Here is an 18864-nt window from a genome sequence, read left to right as displayed (position 1 = left end):
AAGAGAGTGATGACCTAGTGAAGGGACCTAGAGATGAGATTGCAGGCAAAATTTGGGGAAAATACAGAGGAATCAGGACTTGCAACATGGGAATTCTTTTTGGCTTGTTTGTTTGTTTTTCATTTCTAGTGTCCCTGGCATGTAAAAATTCCTAAAGCAAATCAATAGTATGACTATAACATCCTTCGATAAAACTCAAAATATTTAAGACATGACTAATGACCATCCCAATTAGACCAAAGCTATTAAAAATCTTTAAAAGCATGGTCTCAGAGAAGCTTAATCCTTTCTTTAAAACAATTGTGGGTATAACTTTTTTCAAACTAAGTGCATTAAAACTGATATATTGGAAACTAAAAAAGTGATTAAGAGAGTTGTACCAGCAAACAAAACAAACAAAAGCAAAACAACTACTAGTTCGAATCAAATGGATATTAGTCAAACTAAAAAAAAGACTTCTGGCCCTCCAAATTTCTGCAGGGAGCAGTCTGAGGAAAATATTCAGCTTCAAATGCAACCATTTTTTGATGAAAGTGGTCATATATTTTCAGCAAAGAACACAGAGGATGGAGCCACAGACTATTGACAACAATGCACCAAGAAACCACTTCGATTAAGAAGTACAGTACAGTAGACTGGGAAGCATCTTTCAAGGAGTAGCACTATGCCTTAATCATGGGATATTCTCTGCCTTCAGAATAGGGAGAACTGGCATCACGTCCTATGCAAAATTTCAGAATTGCTATGGGCCAGTGACAGCAGCGTGCCTCCTGCTCTTCCACTTTGGAAGTGGAGGTGTCTGTTAGAGTCATCCTATCCCTGTATCACTACTGTGCATTAACGTTGTGTGGAAGATAACTTTTCCTTTTGTTTCATTAGATTCTAGATCACAAGGAGCCACATATCAACCACATCCAGATTTGCACATGAAGCAAATCACAAAACCTTGAACTTCAACCCTAATTAGAGCATTTGATAAGACTTTCACCATTCTGGAATGAGGGTGAAAACATGTGCAAGAGATATGAATATATGTGATCAGAGGGCATATTGTGATAGAATATAAAATTAGTCACAAATTTTTCCTATTTCTGTACCTATACCTCTGCAATGTGACTGCAGATCAGTCAAGAGGTAGTAGCTATTTCTCGAATCTGGGTTGGCGGTATAACTTACTTTGTCTAATGTAACATTAGCAAACACGAAGCAAGCAGAGGATTAAATAATGCTTGCATATTGGGGATTGTCCTCTTTTGCTGCTTCTGGTACCCTCAGCTGTTAGCATGTAAAGAAAGTCAGGTTGTCATCCTAATTAACAGCTCTACCAATTGCTAAACATGTGAGGCCCGAGTCACTATAGCCACTGTCTTAGCTGGTGACTTTACCTTACGTTTGGAAGGCAAAACTGGGCATTCATCATTTACTTCTTAGCATTTTCCCCTTGGAAGCCAGTTGTCCACAGAGATCAGCAGGTCTACTCTGCTCTTCTCATGCAAAAATCTTAAAGAGGCAGGGAGGCACTCCATGTGGGAAAGGCAGCCGTGATACAGCATTGACGAGGCCTGCAGCTGTGTCTGCCTAAGAATCACACTTTCCCAAAGAGATAAACCACATCCCTCTTCCAACATAATCTTTAGGGTAATAAGAGTATAATAAGGGTGATATTTTGGCCTCCATGTGCTTTATCCTTTTGTCTTATGACTTGATTGGATCATAACCTATAAAGGGAAGAGCAGTATTATTTATCTGGTCCCTTATAGATCCCAACAATGAAAATGATACTGTGTTTCTCCCATCTACACATGCAATTAAGGTTCAAGCTAATTTTGTTCATCTCTGAAAAAACACAGGAAGACTTTGATGATTTTTACATGTCTCACCATAGTATATAATGGTCTAAACAAACACATTCATTTTTGCACATGGTAGAAGTCAAAGCAAGATTCCTGCCATGCAAAAGATAGTTTGGCTTTTGGATACCCCTTCATAGAAACTGATACATAGCAAACCTGGAATTCTGTTTCTGAGAAGATGAGAATATACAGCAATTTCTCTCATCCAACAGCTCTGAGAGAACATTACATTGTTTATTTTCCCTATCCAGTACAACACTCTTATTCAACAAGGCCACTGCCCCATGCCCATTGGCTATAATTGCATGTGTTATACAATCACTTCTCTGCTTGCTAAGCAGTGAAGTTGTCAAGAGTTACAACTTTCCCAGATCACAAACAAAACTAAGATGAGGAAAGCAGGTGAAGAAGCAGATTTGATCCACCATTGGCTGTATGGAAGTATAGTGGGTAGAAGATATTATACAGATGTATCATTTGGAAGGCATCTCCTTGTCTGTTCTGGTCCCTGCTGATCCCAGCACTCATAACAATGTCTAGCACTTGATGTATTTATTGAAGGACAAAAGAAAGGGAAGGCAGGATTGTTCACATGATTTGTGCTGATCCTGGTCTCATCTTGGTTGGCAGGACACTATCTTTTCACTCAGAATAGAGATCTAACTGCAGATTTTTCCACGTCCACAGTAAGCATTCAGCAAAAAGACAAATATAGCAACATATCCATAATATTCGATGCTGTAATAGCTGTCATAACCTGTGTTACAGTTTCTTAAATGTCCCAGAAATTAGTCCTATTCCATAAAAGTAAACAAGAAAGAGTCAGGAATATTTCCCATGTAATTATCTTTTCAGACATACCTAAATGGTGGGGGGCGGGGGGGGAAGATCACTGGAAATTTTGGAGAAAACTCTAAGCTTAAGAATCCACTGATTTACATATAGGCAATTCTCAGGTAGTTGAGAGGCACTGAGTGCTCAGAGCCCTTGTTGGACTGGCCTCTTGCTTTGCTGGCACTCCTGTCTGTCTGGCTGGCTCTGCTGACGGTGTAAGTAAAGGGATTATTACATTGACCACATGCCCTCTGCTTTTCTTTGTTTTTGTTTTGTTTTGTTTTGGGACAGAGATAGGAAAGTTGACTGGGGCCCCAGAGATCTATGAAAAAAAAAAAAAAAAAAAAGAAAAGGAGGAGGGGAGAGAAATTTGCAGGGATAAGTGTTTTCTGCTGTAAGAGTCATGAGAGAATATGAGTTTTATTCTGGCAGAAGCGAAGTGGCAATGTGGGTCAAGAATTAACCCGCAGGGATGCCAGGATAACAGCTCCTGAGACATGTCTCTAAATTACATCAAAAACGTCTATGAAGGATGTGTAAGTATTATACAAACAAACAAACAAAAAACAATTGTTTGAGTCTTGTCTTGTATTTTAACCTGATTTCATAAGTGTTGATGAATAAGAACCTCTACATATATGGAGAATAATATAAATATCAACCGTATACTTCAGAATATTCTGAATTTAAAACTATAACTAGAATAATTCAGGAAGTACTTTTAGCTGTTAGTGTTTTAAAGTAGCTCACTCTCTTGTCAATCTGATAATTAAGAAGTGGAAAATAAGCTGTAATGACAATTAAATAAACATCATTTGGTTGTTAAGATACTGTGCATACCAATGAATTTAATATTAGATTTGTTATCTAATTTTCTAAAAGAGGTCCTAGATATTTTAAGATTTTCTTGATTTTATTGCAAAAGGATTACGGGGGTAGGAAGGATAGTCATTGAATTCAGAGCTTTTTAAATATTTCCAAGATTATACATTTGATTAGCAACATGTCCCTATTTGACTGTTGCATTTCATATTTTCGGAGTGCAAAGTGGTGAGCAATCTCATGATGCAGAATTTGCATTGGGCTTAATGAGGTCTAAAGTTCTATCTTGCTTCAAAAATTCATGAATCTTAAATATTTGAAAATGTGAAAATGAAAACATCCTTTAAAATGTACTTCTTTAATGTTTGTTTTCAAAACACCTTTTTCTCCTAAAACCATTAACAGGTGAAGCCTCCAACCGTGATCGGTCAATTCCACACCCTTTTCTTTGGATCAGTAAGAATGTTCTTCCTTGGGGTGTTAGGTTTTGCAGTCTATGGGAATGAGGCTTTGCACTTCAGTTGTGATCCAGACAAAAGAGAAATAAATCTCTTCTGTTACAATCAGTTTAGGCCAATCACTCCACAAGTAAGTTTTTCTGTGTGCACGTAAACCTTCCCCTATGCCAGATAAAAATTGTTTTCTTTTTAAATGTAAAATAATGTCATAATAAGATGAAGAATACCCTAACAGGTATTATTTCTAGAATTATTACTTGTTCTCTAACTGGCTATATATTTCACGTAAATTAATTTTAGTTGGTCAAGAGTTTCTTCCATCTCCACAATTCTGTTATCTATTAATGTTAGTATTATACTCTAGGCCTGTAATTAGAAAATGGAAATTGGGTAGCTACTAAAATAAAATACTTCATTATTATTCATAATTGGTAAGTGAGGACAGCAAAATAGGAATACATTTTTACAGTTACTAAAATTTAAAATTTTAAACATCTCAGTAATTAAATATGCTCAACATTACTATCTTCATTATATTATTTTTATTGCTCATAAGACTTACGGAACTTAGAATTGTTAAGTTTGCCTCTGTTGAGAGTCAGTCTCTTTCATGTGTTTTTGGTAATATGTTGGCTGATTTGACTAAGATATTTCTGACATGCTTTAGGTGTTCTGGGCCTTACAACTAGTGATTGTCCTGGTTCCTGGAGCTATTTTCCATCTTTATGCTGCATGTAAAAGCATCAATCAAGAATGCATTCTTCAAAAGCCTATCTACACTGTGATTTATATCCTCTCTGTTTTATTAAGAATTAGTCTAGAGGTGATAGCATTTTGGCTTCAGATTCACCTCTTTGGTTTCCAAGTTAAACCCCTCTACCTGTGTGATGCTGGATCTCTCGGGAAAAAATTTACTGTTATAAAATGCATGGTGCCAGAACACTTTGAGAAGACCATTTTTCTCATTGCGATGTATACATTTACTGTGATTACAGTAATATTATGTGTTGCTGAAGTTTTTGAGATCATATTTAGAAGATTTTGCTTTCTAATCAGGCAATGACCAAAAGGGTAATTACCTACTGTCATGCCACAATTCTTTATCAATCATTTTTTTTAGTTTCATCTTATTCAGTGAGTATCTCAATTTCAAACATAAATATCTGTTCTTTAAACTTACTTCAGTGTGTCTGAACTTCATGTCTAATATAAAATATTATACTAAGTTCTAAGGCAGGTATTCTCGAACAAACATCACATTCTATTTTAATTTTGTCATGTAGTAGAAAATATATACAGAACTAATGTTAACTCTTTTTTAAATAGTACTTTTACAGAGTTCTCTCACACAAAACATCTTAAATAATCACAGTATTTTGTGGCCAGAGAAACTTTTATTATCTCTTTTACACAGAGTGGAAAATTGAGTCTCAGGGAGGTTAATATATATGCCCAAAGTCATATAACCACATTAGAATTCAGATCTCCTAAATGTAAAGGCTGAACCCTTTTGGCTACACTTTGAGGGTGTAATTATACTTGCATTCATATAAAATGTAACTTAAGCACAAAAGTTGTAAATTAATTATTAAGAGTCATTCTATAGTTTGATCACTAACTTAAAGAAATGAAATAATTACATTTTTAGCATTATACTGTTTTCTTGACATTTTTAACATTAAATGATATGGTAATATAGCCACCAAATAAATTTAAAATGCTATGGCAAATATTGTGAATGGTTTCCTTGTTTCTTGTTGAAAAAAAAAAAAAAACACCTCTCACAGATATCCTAACAACTATAGCTTTTATGTTCAAGATTATTGAACTGAAAAACTATATATTAAATTATACTTCCTGAAGAGCTATGAAATTATTTCAGAAAAACTTTTATCAGTTCAGTGTATTCTTTTTATCTGCCTGTCTCACCAATAATCACCTTTATTTGGTATCATTTAAAATCTTTATGACTGCCTTGTACCGATGCCTTATTAGTAGAGTATAGTCAGTCAAATACTGAGATTTTCAATTTTTTCTTAAGCATTATTCAGCCTATGTTTAATATTATGAATTTCTAGATTTAGGATTTTAAATCATTGAGGCTTTCTCCACATAGAAAGCACAGGAAAAGGGCCAACTTATTTTCGTTCAACAAAGAGCTGTTAAGTATCTGTTATTGAATATACACTGTACTAAGAGTTCATAGACAAAGATAACTAAGATTTAGTACCTTTATGAGATATTGAGTGAGTAGTCCAGTGGCAACTTAAAGAGTGGAGGCTGTGGGGATAGCCCACCCTGAAAGGAAGGAGTATTTATTCAGTCCTTGTTTAGAATCACTGGCCCTATGTGCTAAGAAACAGCAACAATGTTTAGTCCACTTTATTATTATTTTTAAATTCTCTATAGATAGCCCACCTTTTATTGCCTGCACCCAGGGTGGATTGCTTTCATCAATCCTCGCACAAACACAAGCATGTTTATCTTGGATCTATTCTCCTGCACCTTCGGAAGTAATTTTTTTTTTTTTTAAAGATTTTATTTATTTATTTGAGACAGAGAGAATGAGAGACAGAGAGCACGAGAGGGAAGAGGGCAGAGGGAGAAGCAGACCCCCCCGCCGAGCAGGGAGCCCGATGCGGGACTCGATCCCGGGACTCCAGGATCATGACCCGAGCCGAAGGCAGTCGCTTAACCGACTGAGCCACCCAGGCGCCCCGGAAGTAAATTTTTTATTCGATGCCAGACATTGTGTGTTTTACCTTGTTGGATGAGGGATATTTTTTTCTTCTCATGAATATTCTTAAACTTTATTCTGGGGCACAGTTAAGTTACTTGGAAATGGTTGATCCTCTGTGCTTCCTTTTAAGTTTTGTTAAATGGAACCAGTGTAGTTCTTACTGAAGGATTAATTTTGCCACCTTACCAAGGCAAATCCTTTCTGAGGACTCTATCAGATAATCCTTTGGTATTTTGGAAATGTTATCTTTCCACCACTCTCAAAATTCTACCCACAAGCTGGTTGACTCCTCTCAGGCCATTTGGAGTGTTATAACAAGGTACCATAGGGCGCCTGGGTGGCTCAGTCGTTGAGCGTCTGCCTTCGGCTCCGGTCATGATCCCAGGGTTCTGGGATCGAGCCCCGCATCGGGCTCCCTGCTCTGCGGGAAGCCTGCTTCTCCCTCTCCCGCTCCCCCTGCTTGTGTTCCCTTTCTCGCTATGTCTCTCTCTGTCAAATAAATAAATAAAATCTTAAAAAAAAAAAAAAAAACAAGGTACCATAGATTGGGTGGCTTATAAACAACAGAAATTTATTTCTCACCATTCTAGAGGCTGGAAGTCTGAGACCAGGGTGCCAGTACAGTCAAGTTCTGAGATCCCTCTTTGAGCTACAGACTTGTCCTGGATCCTCTCATGGTAGAAAGAAAGTGAGGGAACTCTCTGGAGTTCATTTTATCAGGGCACTAATCCCATTCATGAGGGCTCTACCCACATGACCTAATCACTTCCCAAAGGTCTGACCTCCTAATACCATCACATTAGGTGTTGGGATTCTAAAACATGAATTTGGGACGCCTGGGAGGCTCAGTTGTTAAGCGTCCGTCTTCGGCTCAGGTCAGGATCCCGGGGTCCTGGGATCCAGCCCCGCATTGGGCTCCCTGCTCAGCGGGTAGCCTGCTTCTCCCTCTCCCACTCTCCCTGCTTGTGTTCCCTCTCTTGCTGTGTCTCTCTCTGTCAAATAAATAAAATCTTTAAAAAAATAAAAATAAAAAAATAAAATATGAATTTGAGGGGGGACACAAATACTCAGTTTATTGCGCTCATGGTTGCTACATAAATTGTTGTAGCTACAGGAAATAGGTCTCTATTTTCCAAAGAAAGAAGGGAAATAGGTCTCTATTTCCCAAAGAAAGAAGGGAGAAGTAGCACAGACATTGTCTTGGTTTGTCTCTTAGGATTTTTCTCAGGGAAGACCTTTTTTTCTCCCTGCCCCCCCAAAAAAACCCAACAGGCTTCCTCTTAATATCATTGCCCACTCACAGATGAGCACTGATTTATTCTTATTCTGATTTATCCTCTAGTACATTGTCAAAGTATGACTCTTTGTAGAGAGATTTTTTACCTTGGCTGTTGGGAAAAGCAACTAGTCTCAATCTTGTCTGAATTTTGGATAATGTTTCTTTCAATCTTTTCCTTGAAAGATATTTAAAGATGTTACACTGAGCAGAACTCAGTTGGAGACACTTTACAGGTCTCTGAAGCTCTCTTGTTTGCAATTCTCCCCTCCAAGGTATTCTGCCCTCCAAAATCTAGCCTCCTTGGCCCCCCCGGACTCTATCTCCTTGCTGGACAGGCGATGGCATTTCTAAGCCACCATAGAAACCCTGCTTACCCCTGTAAACAGTACCGGTTGTTATGTATAAGGATACAGATCCAGTGAGAGAGTTGGTTTGGATAATCTTTTTAATTCCTTACTGATCTACTACTTTATGAATTCATTTTGTTGGTAACTATATCAGGATTGTAAGCACACAGTTATATACACCTGAATAATAAATGATATATATAAATATGACATTTATACAGTGTAAATATAAAATATTTATAAAAACTGACTGTTCTAACCAAAATGCAAATGTAGTAAAAATTAATAAGACTATCAATATTTCATAAAAAGCCCATGGATCAAACAAGGTATTTAAACTAGTTTTTCTGTATTTATAAATGAATAGCAGTCAGAATACTACTTATTAAAACCCATGGGATAGGGCCAAGTCTGTAGTACACAGAAAATTGAGAGCTGAAAATACATTTATTATTAAAAAGAAATAGTAAATGTAATTTAAAAAGTAAAAATAAGAACTTCAAAATAAAACTAAAAAATACTAAAATAATCTAATAAGGATAAAGGCAGAGAATACAGTAATAAATTAGAAAACAAACATAAAAAAACAACAAAATATAAATACAAAATGGTAAAGGAAAATAATAAAATAGACAAATTTGGTGAATCAAATTAAGTATGCAAATATACTATTATAAGATTCTTATATGTGAAGTTTTATATTATCACCTGAAGTATACTGTGATAATTTAAAGATGTATACCGTAACATATAAGATAACTGGTAAAGCAAAACAACAAAATTTGGGCTAAAAAGCTAATGAAGTTAAATAAAATCATAAAATTAGTTAATTAACATTCAATTAATCCAGAAGATGGCAAAAAAGAGAAAAAGGAAACAAAAAATGATGGGGCAAATTGAAAGCAATGACAAGGCAGTAGACCTAAATCTAAAAATACCAATAGTAACAATAAATATAAAATGTCTTAGCACCCTAAACAAAAGCAAAGATTGTCCAGATGTGTTTTTTTTTTTTAGAAGCTAGACCAAACCATTAACAAGAACACCACCTTAAATATTTTTGAATATTTAAAGATTTAGTATTTAAACCATTCAAATATTTTTACAACTAGATAATGAGAAAAAAAATGGAAAAAAATAGATCATGCAAAAGCATAAGAGAGCTGAAGTGGCTATAATATGAGAAAACTCAAGTAGGTTTCAGGGCAAGGGAGATGACAGGGATAAAAGAGACATTTAATAATGATTAAAGGATAATTTCATCAGGAAGCATAACAGTTCTAAATGTGTATGTTTCCAGTTACAGAGTAGCAAAATATATGAAGCAAAACCTAACAAAATTCAAAAGAGAAATAAATTCAGTTACAATTAGAGATTTCAACACCCCTCTCTCACTAATCAATTGACAAAGTAGAAAGAACATCAGAAAAGAGATGGAGTACTTACACGTTACTAATAACTGACTTGCACTGATTGATATTTAGAGAACCCTTCACCTAACCAGCAGATTATACATTTTTTTTTCATGTACATGTGGAACATTCACCAAGAGGGACTCTTTGCTAGGTCATAAGAAAGTCTGAATAATGAAATCATATGGTGTATGTTAACTGGTCACAATGGAATTAAACTAGAAGTTAATAAAAATAAGATATCAGGAATATGCCCAAGTATTTGAAAAACTAGCAATAGCATCTATTAACCTATAGATAAAGGAAGAAATTGTGTGGAAAATTGAAAACTACTATAAACAAATACTAATGCACACAGTTTCTCAAAATTTGTGGAAAGCAGCTAGAAGAGTAATCGACAGAATATTAGAAGTTATAAATATTCTGTTAGAAAAATTAAGTTATAAAGTGATTTAAACCTCTCACCTTAGGAAATTATAAAAAGAACAGTTTAAATATAAATTAAATAGGAGAGAGATAAAAAACACAAAACCTTGAAGTAGAAAACTGAAAGACAATAGAAAAAAATCAATGAAACAAAAAGTGGTTCTTTGCAAAGATTAGCAAAACTGTTTTCTCACTAGACAGGTGGGGATAATAAAAGAGAAAATGAAAATGACCCAGATCATAAATGGAAAAAACAGGGATATCACAACAGAATATTTAAATGATCATAAGGAAACATCATGCATGAACAATGTTATGTCAATAAGTTTGATACTTACATAAAATGAATACATTCCTTGAAAGGCACATATTACTAAAAACTTAACAATTAAACAGAAAATATGAATATCTTTATACTTATTAAAGAAATAACATTTAAAATAAAAAGCTTTCCCACGAAGAAAATGCCAGGCCCAGGTAGCTTCACTGGTAAATTCCATCTATGTCCTCCCCTAACTTGCCAAGATTTAAGCCCCAACCTGGAGGGTGATGTGAGATCCTTCAGCAACTGTTCAGAGCTGGATGGAGGAGAGTTTAGGTCTTTCTTCATAGTAAGTTCTTCATTATAAAACATCAACAAGAAGAAACAACCTCATGTTATTAATATTTATTTTCTTTCACACCATAATTTTAATGTGCTGTTATGCTAACAGTCTCTGTTACTTTTCTTCCTCATATCAATACTCCTCTCATGATGGGAGTACAGTACTTGGAAAGAAGAGAACATGTGTTGGCAGATGGCATAAAATCCATTTCACTTACCTGCTTATTTTGCCCCTTTCCTCCTTTAGAACACATGCAAATGAGAAAGGGACCTGAGCAACCTCCGGTCTCAAAGGGAGAGATCAGGAGAATAACAGGAAGGTACAGCTTTCACTAGGAATAGAACACATGATTTTTCAGACACAGGATCATTCAATAGGAAAAACTTAAAGTACAAGGATATATTGGTATAGAGAGACATTAAAGTCAATAGTGGTTAGATTCACAGGCTCTGAAACCAAAGGACATGGATTGTAATATCAAACACTCATATTTACTGGCTTTGATCTGCTGCAAGTTACATAATTTCTAAGTGCCTCACTTATCTATAAAATAATGAAAATGATAATACCTTCTTCATAGGGTGTGGTAAGGATTAAATGAATTGATGTTAAGTCCCTAGAAACATACATGATTCATAATAGATGCTCAGCAAATGCTAGCTCGTTATTACTACTCTGTCGTGCCAGAGGAGAGGTAAAACAATTCATATCTCATGACCTTAATCTCAATAGCAGGAATTGCAGCTTCTGATCAAGGCAATCAGGGCAGAGAGTCTAGCTTAAAGAGACTGGAGAAACATCAGCTACATATTGATGATTCATTGGGGCATTGGTCCTGAACCCTGGGTATACCATTAAAATTTCCTGAAGCCCTTTTAAAAACGCTGATATTTAGGCTCCAACCCAGAACTATTACATTGGGGTGGCTTGGGGGTGAGACCTAGATAGGTCTTTGGAAAAAACAAAAAAAACAAAAAAACAACTTCTTAGGTGAACTTTAAGAACAACCAGAGTTGACAATCAAGAATAGGAAAAGAATAAATGAGAATTCATAAGGACAGAGAGATGACATTTATGGTTATCACACTTTGCTTTAGTTCCTCTACCAATCCAACTATGCTGACTGGAAGATCCAGGTTCCAGTATGGTCAGGTTCTAGTGAGCCCGCTCTTCTAGGCTGCAGAATGTTGCTTTCTTATTGTATCCTCACATGGGGGAAGGGCCAGCTAGCTCTCTGGGGTCTCTTTTATAAAGGCATTAATCCCATTTATAAAGGCTCTGCCCTCATCACCTCTCAAGGACTCCACCTCCTAATACCATCACATTGGGCATTAAGTTTCAACATATGAATGTTAAGAAGACCCAAATATTCAGTCTGTAGCATATACATTATCAAGTGGTAGTGAATGTTACTGAGATTGGGGAGAATACAGGTCTCAATTTCTCCTCGGGTAAAAAAAAAGGCAGACCCAGAGTAAGGTAATGTATTCTGCAAGCAGAAATAGACAAAGGATGTGGAGTAGGGGTAATCACAAGGACACAGAGCAGTTTCTGCGGGGGGGTGGGGGGGGGTAGATGTTTTGGTGATTAGAGAAGAGCAGGCAGGACAAATTTCAGAGGTTGAGATCTTTTTCCTTGGAGATAGTGTGATTTCAATGAAAACTAGTTTTTGTTTTGTTTTGTTTTTTTAAAGATTTTATTTATTTATTTGACAGAGAGAGACACAGCGAGAGAGGGAACACAAGCAGGGGGAGTGTGAGAGGGAGAAGCAGGCCTCCTGCGGAGCAGGGAGCCTGATGCGGGGCTCGATCCGAGGACCCTGGGATCACGACCTGAGCCCAAGGCAAACGCTTAACCGACTGAGCCACCCAGGCGCCCCAATGAAAACTAGTTTTAAGATGAACCCTCAAAACTGGGAACTGAGAAAATAAAGCAGTACAGATGGTTATTGGAGGAGGCAAATAAAGTGTAAAGTCCTGGAAAATGACAGAATGGCATGGAAAAGAGAGAAAAAGAAGTCACTAATGGTGGAAGGAAAAGCTGATGCCTACAATGGTATGAGTCAAAATACTTGACAAATTATTGATCATTCTCCAGAAATAAATGATCTTCAGATTCTTCATGCACCAGTTCGGAACAAAAATTCAATTTTCTTTAAGCTTAATGTGCTTAGTATTTAAGTTGAAAAGAGTCTGGTTATTTTATCCAATATGTCAATACAGAAGAATTCAATATAAAAAAAATCAATATAAAAAATTAAACACATCATCTCTCATCTTCCACAATAAGCGAATTTAAAGTTTCCAAAATCAGAAAAGGACGCTATTAAGATAATCTGAGAAACTGGAAGTGATAATTTCTGAATGATATTAAAGGCAATTCACGCCTTTACCCTTTCTCGCAATCAACAAACATTATTCTCTTCTTGCTTTTCCCTTTCTACCTTCCGTTTTGCGGAAAGAAACAGGAAGGAAGGAAGGAGGGAAGAGAGGGAGGGAGGGAGGAAGGAAGGAAGGGAGGAAGGAAGGGAGGGAGGGAGGGAGGAAAAAAGGCATGGGGGACACAAGAAGGTAAAACAAAACAAAAACTCTTTTCCCTCCCACCCGCAGCCAGCAGAGAGCGCTGGTGCCACAAGCGGCACAACCGCGGAGCCGCTTAGCCTTCTCTGGGTTCTAACTGCCAAGAGCGAGGTACATTGAGGCTGTCCCTGTTGGGAGCCCGTAGTTGACTTGCTGTCGCTGAGCAACAGGAGAGTGGGCGGGATTTGCCATTCGCGTTCGTGCGCGCGACCTACCAGACGGAAGCGGATGTGTCGGTGGCGCGCGAGTAGGAAGTGGTGATTCCTGGAATAGAGATGGCCGAGCTTGCTCCGCTGCCCCCACTACCCCCCCCAGTTTAAGAGCATACAGCATCATCTGAGGACGGCTCAGGAACATGACAAGCGGGACCCTGTGGTGGCTTATTACTGTGAGTCTTTCCGAGTCGCCGTGCCCCTCTTTACCCTCCAGGGCCCACACACCACCCCTTGGTTTTTAAGGCAGGCCCCGCCCCTTCAGCTTTAGACCTGAGCTTTGACCTCTGGCCTGCCCTGGGAACCCAGTGGAGCCCCGCCCTTTTCAGGGTTTACCCCACCTCACCAGCTCTCCGCCCCCTCGCAGGCCCGAGAGAGGCAAAACGTAAAAAGCACGGTTGGTGTTCGCCGCCTCTCTGGTCTTGTGCTTAAATATTCTTAAACTGGCTACATGGGTTCATGAGCTAACACGCTGTCTTGAGGTTTTCTGTGTGTACTCAAGAGAGTTTCCTGTCTCGAAAATAACCTGGATGGTTAAGTAATTGTGCTGAGGCTAAAACGAATCTGAGTGTCCCAAAGACAGTAATGATGTGTACAGAAGGAAGGTAGACTAACTGAAAACATAGTAATAAGTGCAGGTTAAGTAGGACAACATGCAAGCTCATTAAAAAACTCATAAATGGTGAAATGGAGAGTAGTTGCTACAAAACTAGCACTTGAATTTGACCATTTTCCCACCAATGAGAATTTTTTGTCTTGACTTCTTTGAATAATACTTGGGTTTGAGACATTTGGTAGTAATACTATGACTTTGGTTGGTTATGAAAAATACAGTCTACAGTTGGAGAACAGATTAGGTTGTTCAAACTTTTTCCTTTGCAGTAAGTCTAGTAGTTTTATGTAAACTTTAAACTGACTGCAAATAAAACAAGTGACCAAGCAACTGTAATCTTCTGTAAAGGGTTTTTAGCATTGAAAAGCTCAATATAATGTGTCCTCTGCTGTGAACATTGTAAGGTTTGCTAAAATCTGGTCTATTGTCTTCCCTATCATACTCCCAGTACCCCATTTTCATTTCTCAAGTGTACAAGGCCCTTTTAAACCTCCATGTTCTTCAATACCTTGGAATGTCTGTCTGTTTTTTTTTTTTCCTTCACTTGGCAAACTCCTCATGATTCAAGATTTAACTCAAACGTAATCTCTTCTGTAGGCAGTAAGTTGATTATTCCCTAGGCTCTACTTCATTTTGTTCAAATCATGCAGTATTAGTTCCATTATATTTGTTCTTCCAGTTCCTCAAGTAGGGACTGGTAATCATTTATTCACCTTTTATTTATTGAGTTTTCTTCCTGTGTATCAAACATTACCAGGCACTGTGGCTATGGTTCCTGCATTCATGGAGCTGGTACACAAGTGGGGGAAAGGGGATTAAACAATAAAATGAAAATATTATATGGAATATTAGAAGATTTTGAAGAAAAATAAAGCAGGGAAAAAGAATAGGGAGTACTAGGATTAGGGTGGTAGGGGGTGAGAAGCGGATTTCACTTTAAAGGTACTCGTGGAATGCTTCATTGAGTTCACATCTGAGCAAAGACTTGAAAGGAGTGAAAGGCAGGCTTTGCATCATTGGAAAAGAGTATTCTCAATAGAGGGAATAACATATGCAAAAGTCATGAGGCAGAGGCTTGCTTGAAGGAGGATCAAGGAGCCCATTGTAACTGAAGTGGATGGAGGGAGGAGAAAAGTGATAAATGTCAGAGAGGTAATTGTAACAATGAAGTAGGAACCCTTATTCCTGTCTAAAACTAACTGCTATTCATGAGCTCTGTATTATATACCTTTGTGATAGCCAGGGGCTTTTATTTTCTGTGTCATCATCTTCTCCCTTTTGCTATATCTTTCTAAATTTGCCCCAGTTTCCTTTATTTAAAAAATAAAATAAAATTTTAAAAACCTCTCACTGTGACATTCTCCTAAAGTTACAGTTCTGTCTGCCTAACCTCAAAGTTAAGCTTAAAATAGTTGTCTGTGTGGGCGCCTGGGTGGCTCAGTTGGTTAAGCGACTGCCTTCAGCTCAGGTCATGATCCTGGAGTCCCGGGATCGAGTCCCGCATCGGGCTCCCTGCTCAGCAGGGAGTCTGCTTCTCCCTCTGACCCTCCCCCCTCTCATGCTCTCTCTATCTCATTCTCTCTCTCAAATAAATAAATAAAATCTTTAAAAAAAAATTTAAAAAAAAAAAAAAAAATAGTTGTCTGTGTTGTCTTTACTTTCCTATCTCATAGAGCCTTTCAGCTCATTGCAGCCTACTTTTCATGCCTTTTATTTCACTGAAACTGCTCTCCGCAGGGCCATAGACAAACATTTTCATTGCCAAATCCAAGTGGTACTTACAAAATATTTTTTGTTATAAAACATGCATATTAAAGAACACATACAATGTGTATACAGTTTAAGGAATAATAAAATGAACACCAAGGTACCCACTGTATTTGAAGTTATTAGACTTTTTAATTTTTGTCAATCTGGTGAGCATGAAATTCAAGCTAAATTTGCAATTCACTGAGTCTTAATGAGGTTGAGCATCTTTTCATATGTTAATTACCCTTTGTGATTCCCCTTTGAAATACCTATTTATTGCTTTTGTCCTTTTTTTTATTTCAGTGTTTGTCCTTTCTTAAATGTAGATATTACTCTTTTGTTACATGCATTGCAAATGTCTTCTCCAAGTTCATAGTTTGATTTTTCACTCTATTTATGAAGTCCTTTGATGTTCAAAAGTTCTTAATTTTAAAGTATAGCTAATTTATCACTCTCTTATAACTTATATTCTGATTTTCTAGGACTTGATTTCTTTTCGTCTACCTTCTTTGGGACTTTGGCTTCCTGGATTTACAGATGGGTATCATAAATTCTGGAGAATTCTCTGCTATTATCTGTTCAAGTATTCTCTACTGAAATTTTGATTAGACATGTGTTGCACTTTTCTCCTTTATTGGTCTCTTAATATTTTCATAGTTTGCATCCCTTTGTCTCTCTGTGCTACGTTCTATGTAATTTCTTTAGGTCTGTGTTCACCTCCATATATCCTATTGTATCACCCATTTATTGAGTGTCTATTTTCATTTTTTATTTCTGGATGTTCTCTTTTTTGTTGTTTTTAAATCAACCTAGCCATTTCTGATAGTCTTTTGTTACTATATTTTTAAAACACTTGTATTTCTTTAAATGCTTTAAAAATACTTGTTTATATTTGCAGTCTCGTAATTCCTGTAGCTGCCATATATATGGGTCTGATTTCTGTTGTGTAACAGAAGACTGCTTTTGGTGACTTATTGTGATTTGTGCTCTACACATACCAACCAGTGTTCTTCAAACTTCAGTATGCAAGAAATTCACAGGAATCATCTCCCCAATTCTCAGCTTGTTGCTTCTCTGACAAAGCTCCTTTGATCAGGGTAGCAAAGTAGTATGCTGCTTCTCTTTTCCCACATCCTGTTCAAATTGCTCTTCTCCTACTTTAAAGAAGAAAGGCAAGCTCTCATGTATCATGAGTATTTTTATGGTGTGTTGCCCTGGGAAGGAAGGTGGAAAACCTTCCACGGTGTCTAGAAAAAAGGGACAATTCAAATTACTGGTGTAGTGAAGTCTCTGTTAATTAAGGTATTAAGGAGAGCATCCTGTCTTTCCTGTTTTATATGGAAGAAGATCAGAGTAAAGAATAAGTATTTATTTGAAAATGCAGGGCATGAGAAAGGATGTCAAAAGCAACATTTTAATTTGGGGAATGAAGACAGAACATTTTATAAGGGGGAAGAGGAGGAATTATCCTTAGATATTAGTAGCCATTGTTTGATCATTTGGGATTTTATCTGGAAGGGCGGAGAGGAACAGTTTGGGACCAGAGTCATGTATGAGAGAGTGTGAAAAGATTTAGCTGTGGGGACGAGGACAAGGAAGGACCACAGTGGAAAAGTCTCTTTCATATGTTGCTTACATTTATAAGTATATCTGTTAAGGGTAAAGCCTCATGTTAAAACCAGGCCTGTGTTGCAGTGTTCTGAATTCCCAAAATGTAAGAGTTTTCATGAAATGACCTAACCTTTTCATTTTCTATTCATTATTTTAAAGAATATCATTCCTGATACAAGAGCCAAACAACAAAAGAGAAATGCTGAAGTGGGTAGTGCCTTGTTTCATCCAAGTGACTTAAAGATCTGTGGCTTACTGAAATTTTGGAATTAGAATTCAGATGAGATGAGGCGAATGCAGACGTGGCTTAACATATTTATTCGAATTGAAAAATTATGTCATATTTTTCTGAGAAAGTAAGCCTCCACTGGCTGGCTGGTTTGGCATTAACAACAGGTTTTACTCTTAATGTTATATGGCAGACATTCTCAAACTAAATGAGCCTAATCCTCAGCTCTGAGGTTTTTGGGTTTTTTTTTTTCAGAAATACATTAAAAACAAGTGATAAGAGAAAAACATTTAAATTGGTTTTGAGTTTTGTTTTGTTTTGTTTTGTTTTGTTTTCTTTGCCAAAGGATGTTGAACAGTATTTCAGTTTTCCCAATCCTGTTGGTGTCTTAGAATAATCCTGTCTCAGTGTCATGAAAGAAAATGATAAATCTTTGTAAGATTTTTTTGTATGCTTCACAGAATTGAGAAAGTGAATAACTCTAATGATGGGGTGACAAATCCTTTTCTAGTTTTAAAACAAATTTTGAAGCTGACCTATATGAAATGTCAGCTAAGAGATTATTAAAAATAGTATTTGATGAGAGGTGATTATATGCTTTTTAGCCTATAACCCAGAAGGAAAGGAATTAAAAGAATTCAGTGATTTTGCTGTGATAAAACTTCCATTCTTATCTGCTGCTTTATATGAATGAATTTTCTCTCATGTTAAATTTGTAAAAATGTAAGTGGGAACAGAACCAATTCTGGTTCTGTATGACAATAAATCATACTGATTCCTAGATACACAGTTTAGCTGTGTATAAGATGCATTTCCAATAAATTTTACCCTTTTTTAATGATTGAAATGTGTAGCATTGATACTGTTTTGATCAATTATGCATTACAATAATCACATAATTTTAACACTCAGGAAATCCAGAGGAAAAATTTTAACACTTAGCATCTTATCTCACAGGAAATTTTGATAAGTTTAAACTTCAATTTTTATACATTTTTTGTTGCAGAGAATTATGATAATCAAGTTAGGACTTTTGAGCATACAAATACATTCTTTTAATAAATTCTATAGGATAAGTAAATGGGAGTATAGGTT

The 18864-nt window shown here is 36.7% G+C and overlaps 2 protein-coding genes across 2 annotated transcripts in view; both read left to right on the top strand.

Annotated features, from left to right (window-relative positions):
* Positions 1 to 3184: 3184 nt before the first annotated feature.
* Positions 3185 to 5030, top strand: GJE1 (gap junction protein epsilon 1). The gene is made up of 3 exons (XM_044917630.1): positions 3185 to 3223; positions 3915 to 4097; positions 4635 to 5030. Exons 1-3 carry the CDS (start codon positions 3185 to 3187, stop codon positions 5028 to 5030), a joined length of 618 nt encoding a protein of 205 aa, XP_044773565.1.
* An 8600-nt stretch (positions 5031 to 13630) lies between these two features.
* Positions 13631 to 18864, top strand: part of VTA1 (vesicle trafficking 1) — a 64294-nt gene continuing 59060 nt past the window's right edge. Inside the window, 2 exon segments of the mRNA XM_021693188.1 lie at positions 13631 to 13660; positions 13662 to 13743. Coding sequence (XP_021548863.1) covers positions 13631 to 13660; positions 13662 to 13743 — 112 coding nt within the window.

This window comes from Neomonachus schauinslandi, chromosome 8 (assembly GCF_002201575.2).
Source record: "Neomonachus schauinslandi chromosome 8, ASM220157v2, whole genome shotgun sequence".
In the NCBI taxonomy this organism is placed as follows: domain Eukaryota; kingdom Metazoa; phylum Chordata; class Mammalia; order Carnivora; family Phocidae; genus Neomonachus; species Neomonachus schauinslandi.
The sequence above is the reverse complement of the archived record's forward strand: the minus strand, read 5'-3'. Positions and strand labels throughout refer to the sequence as shown.

Excerpts from the sequence above, each read along its gene's own strand:
- GJE1 (XM_044917630.1), top strand. The coding sequence starts at position 3,185 with ATGTCTCTAAATTACATCAAAAACGTCTATGAAGGATGT. Across the intron at positions 3,224-3,914 it reads AAAACGTCTATGAAGGATGT|GTGAAGCCTCCAACCGTGAT; the intron begins GTAAGTATTATA and ends AACCATTAACAG. Across the intron at positions 4,098-4,634 it reads TTAGGCCAATCACTCCACAA|GTGTTCTGGGCCTTACAACT; the intron begins GTAAGTTTTTCT and ends GACATGCTTTAG.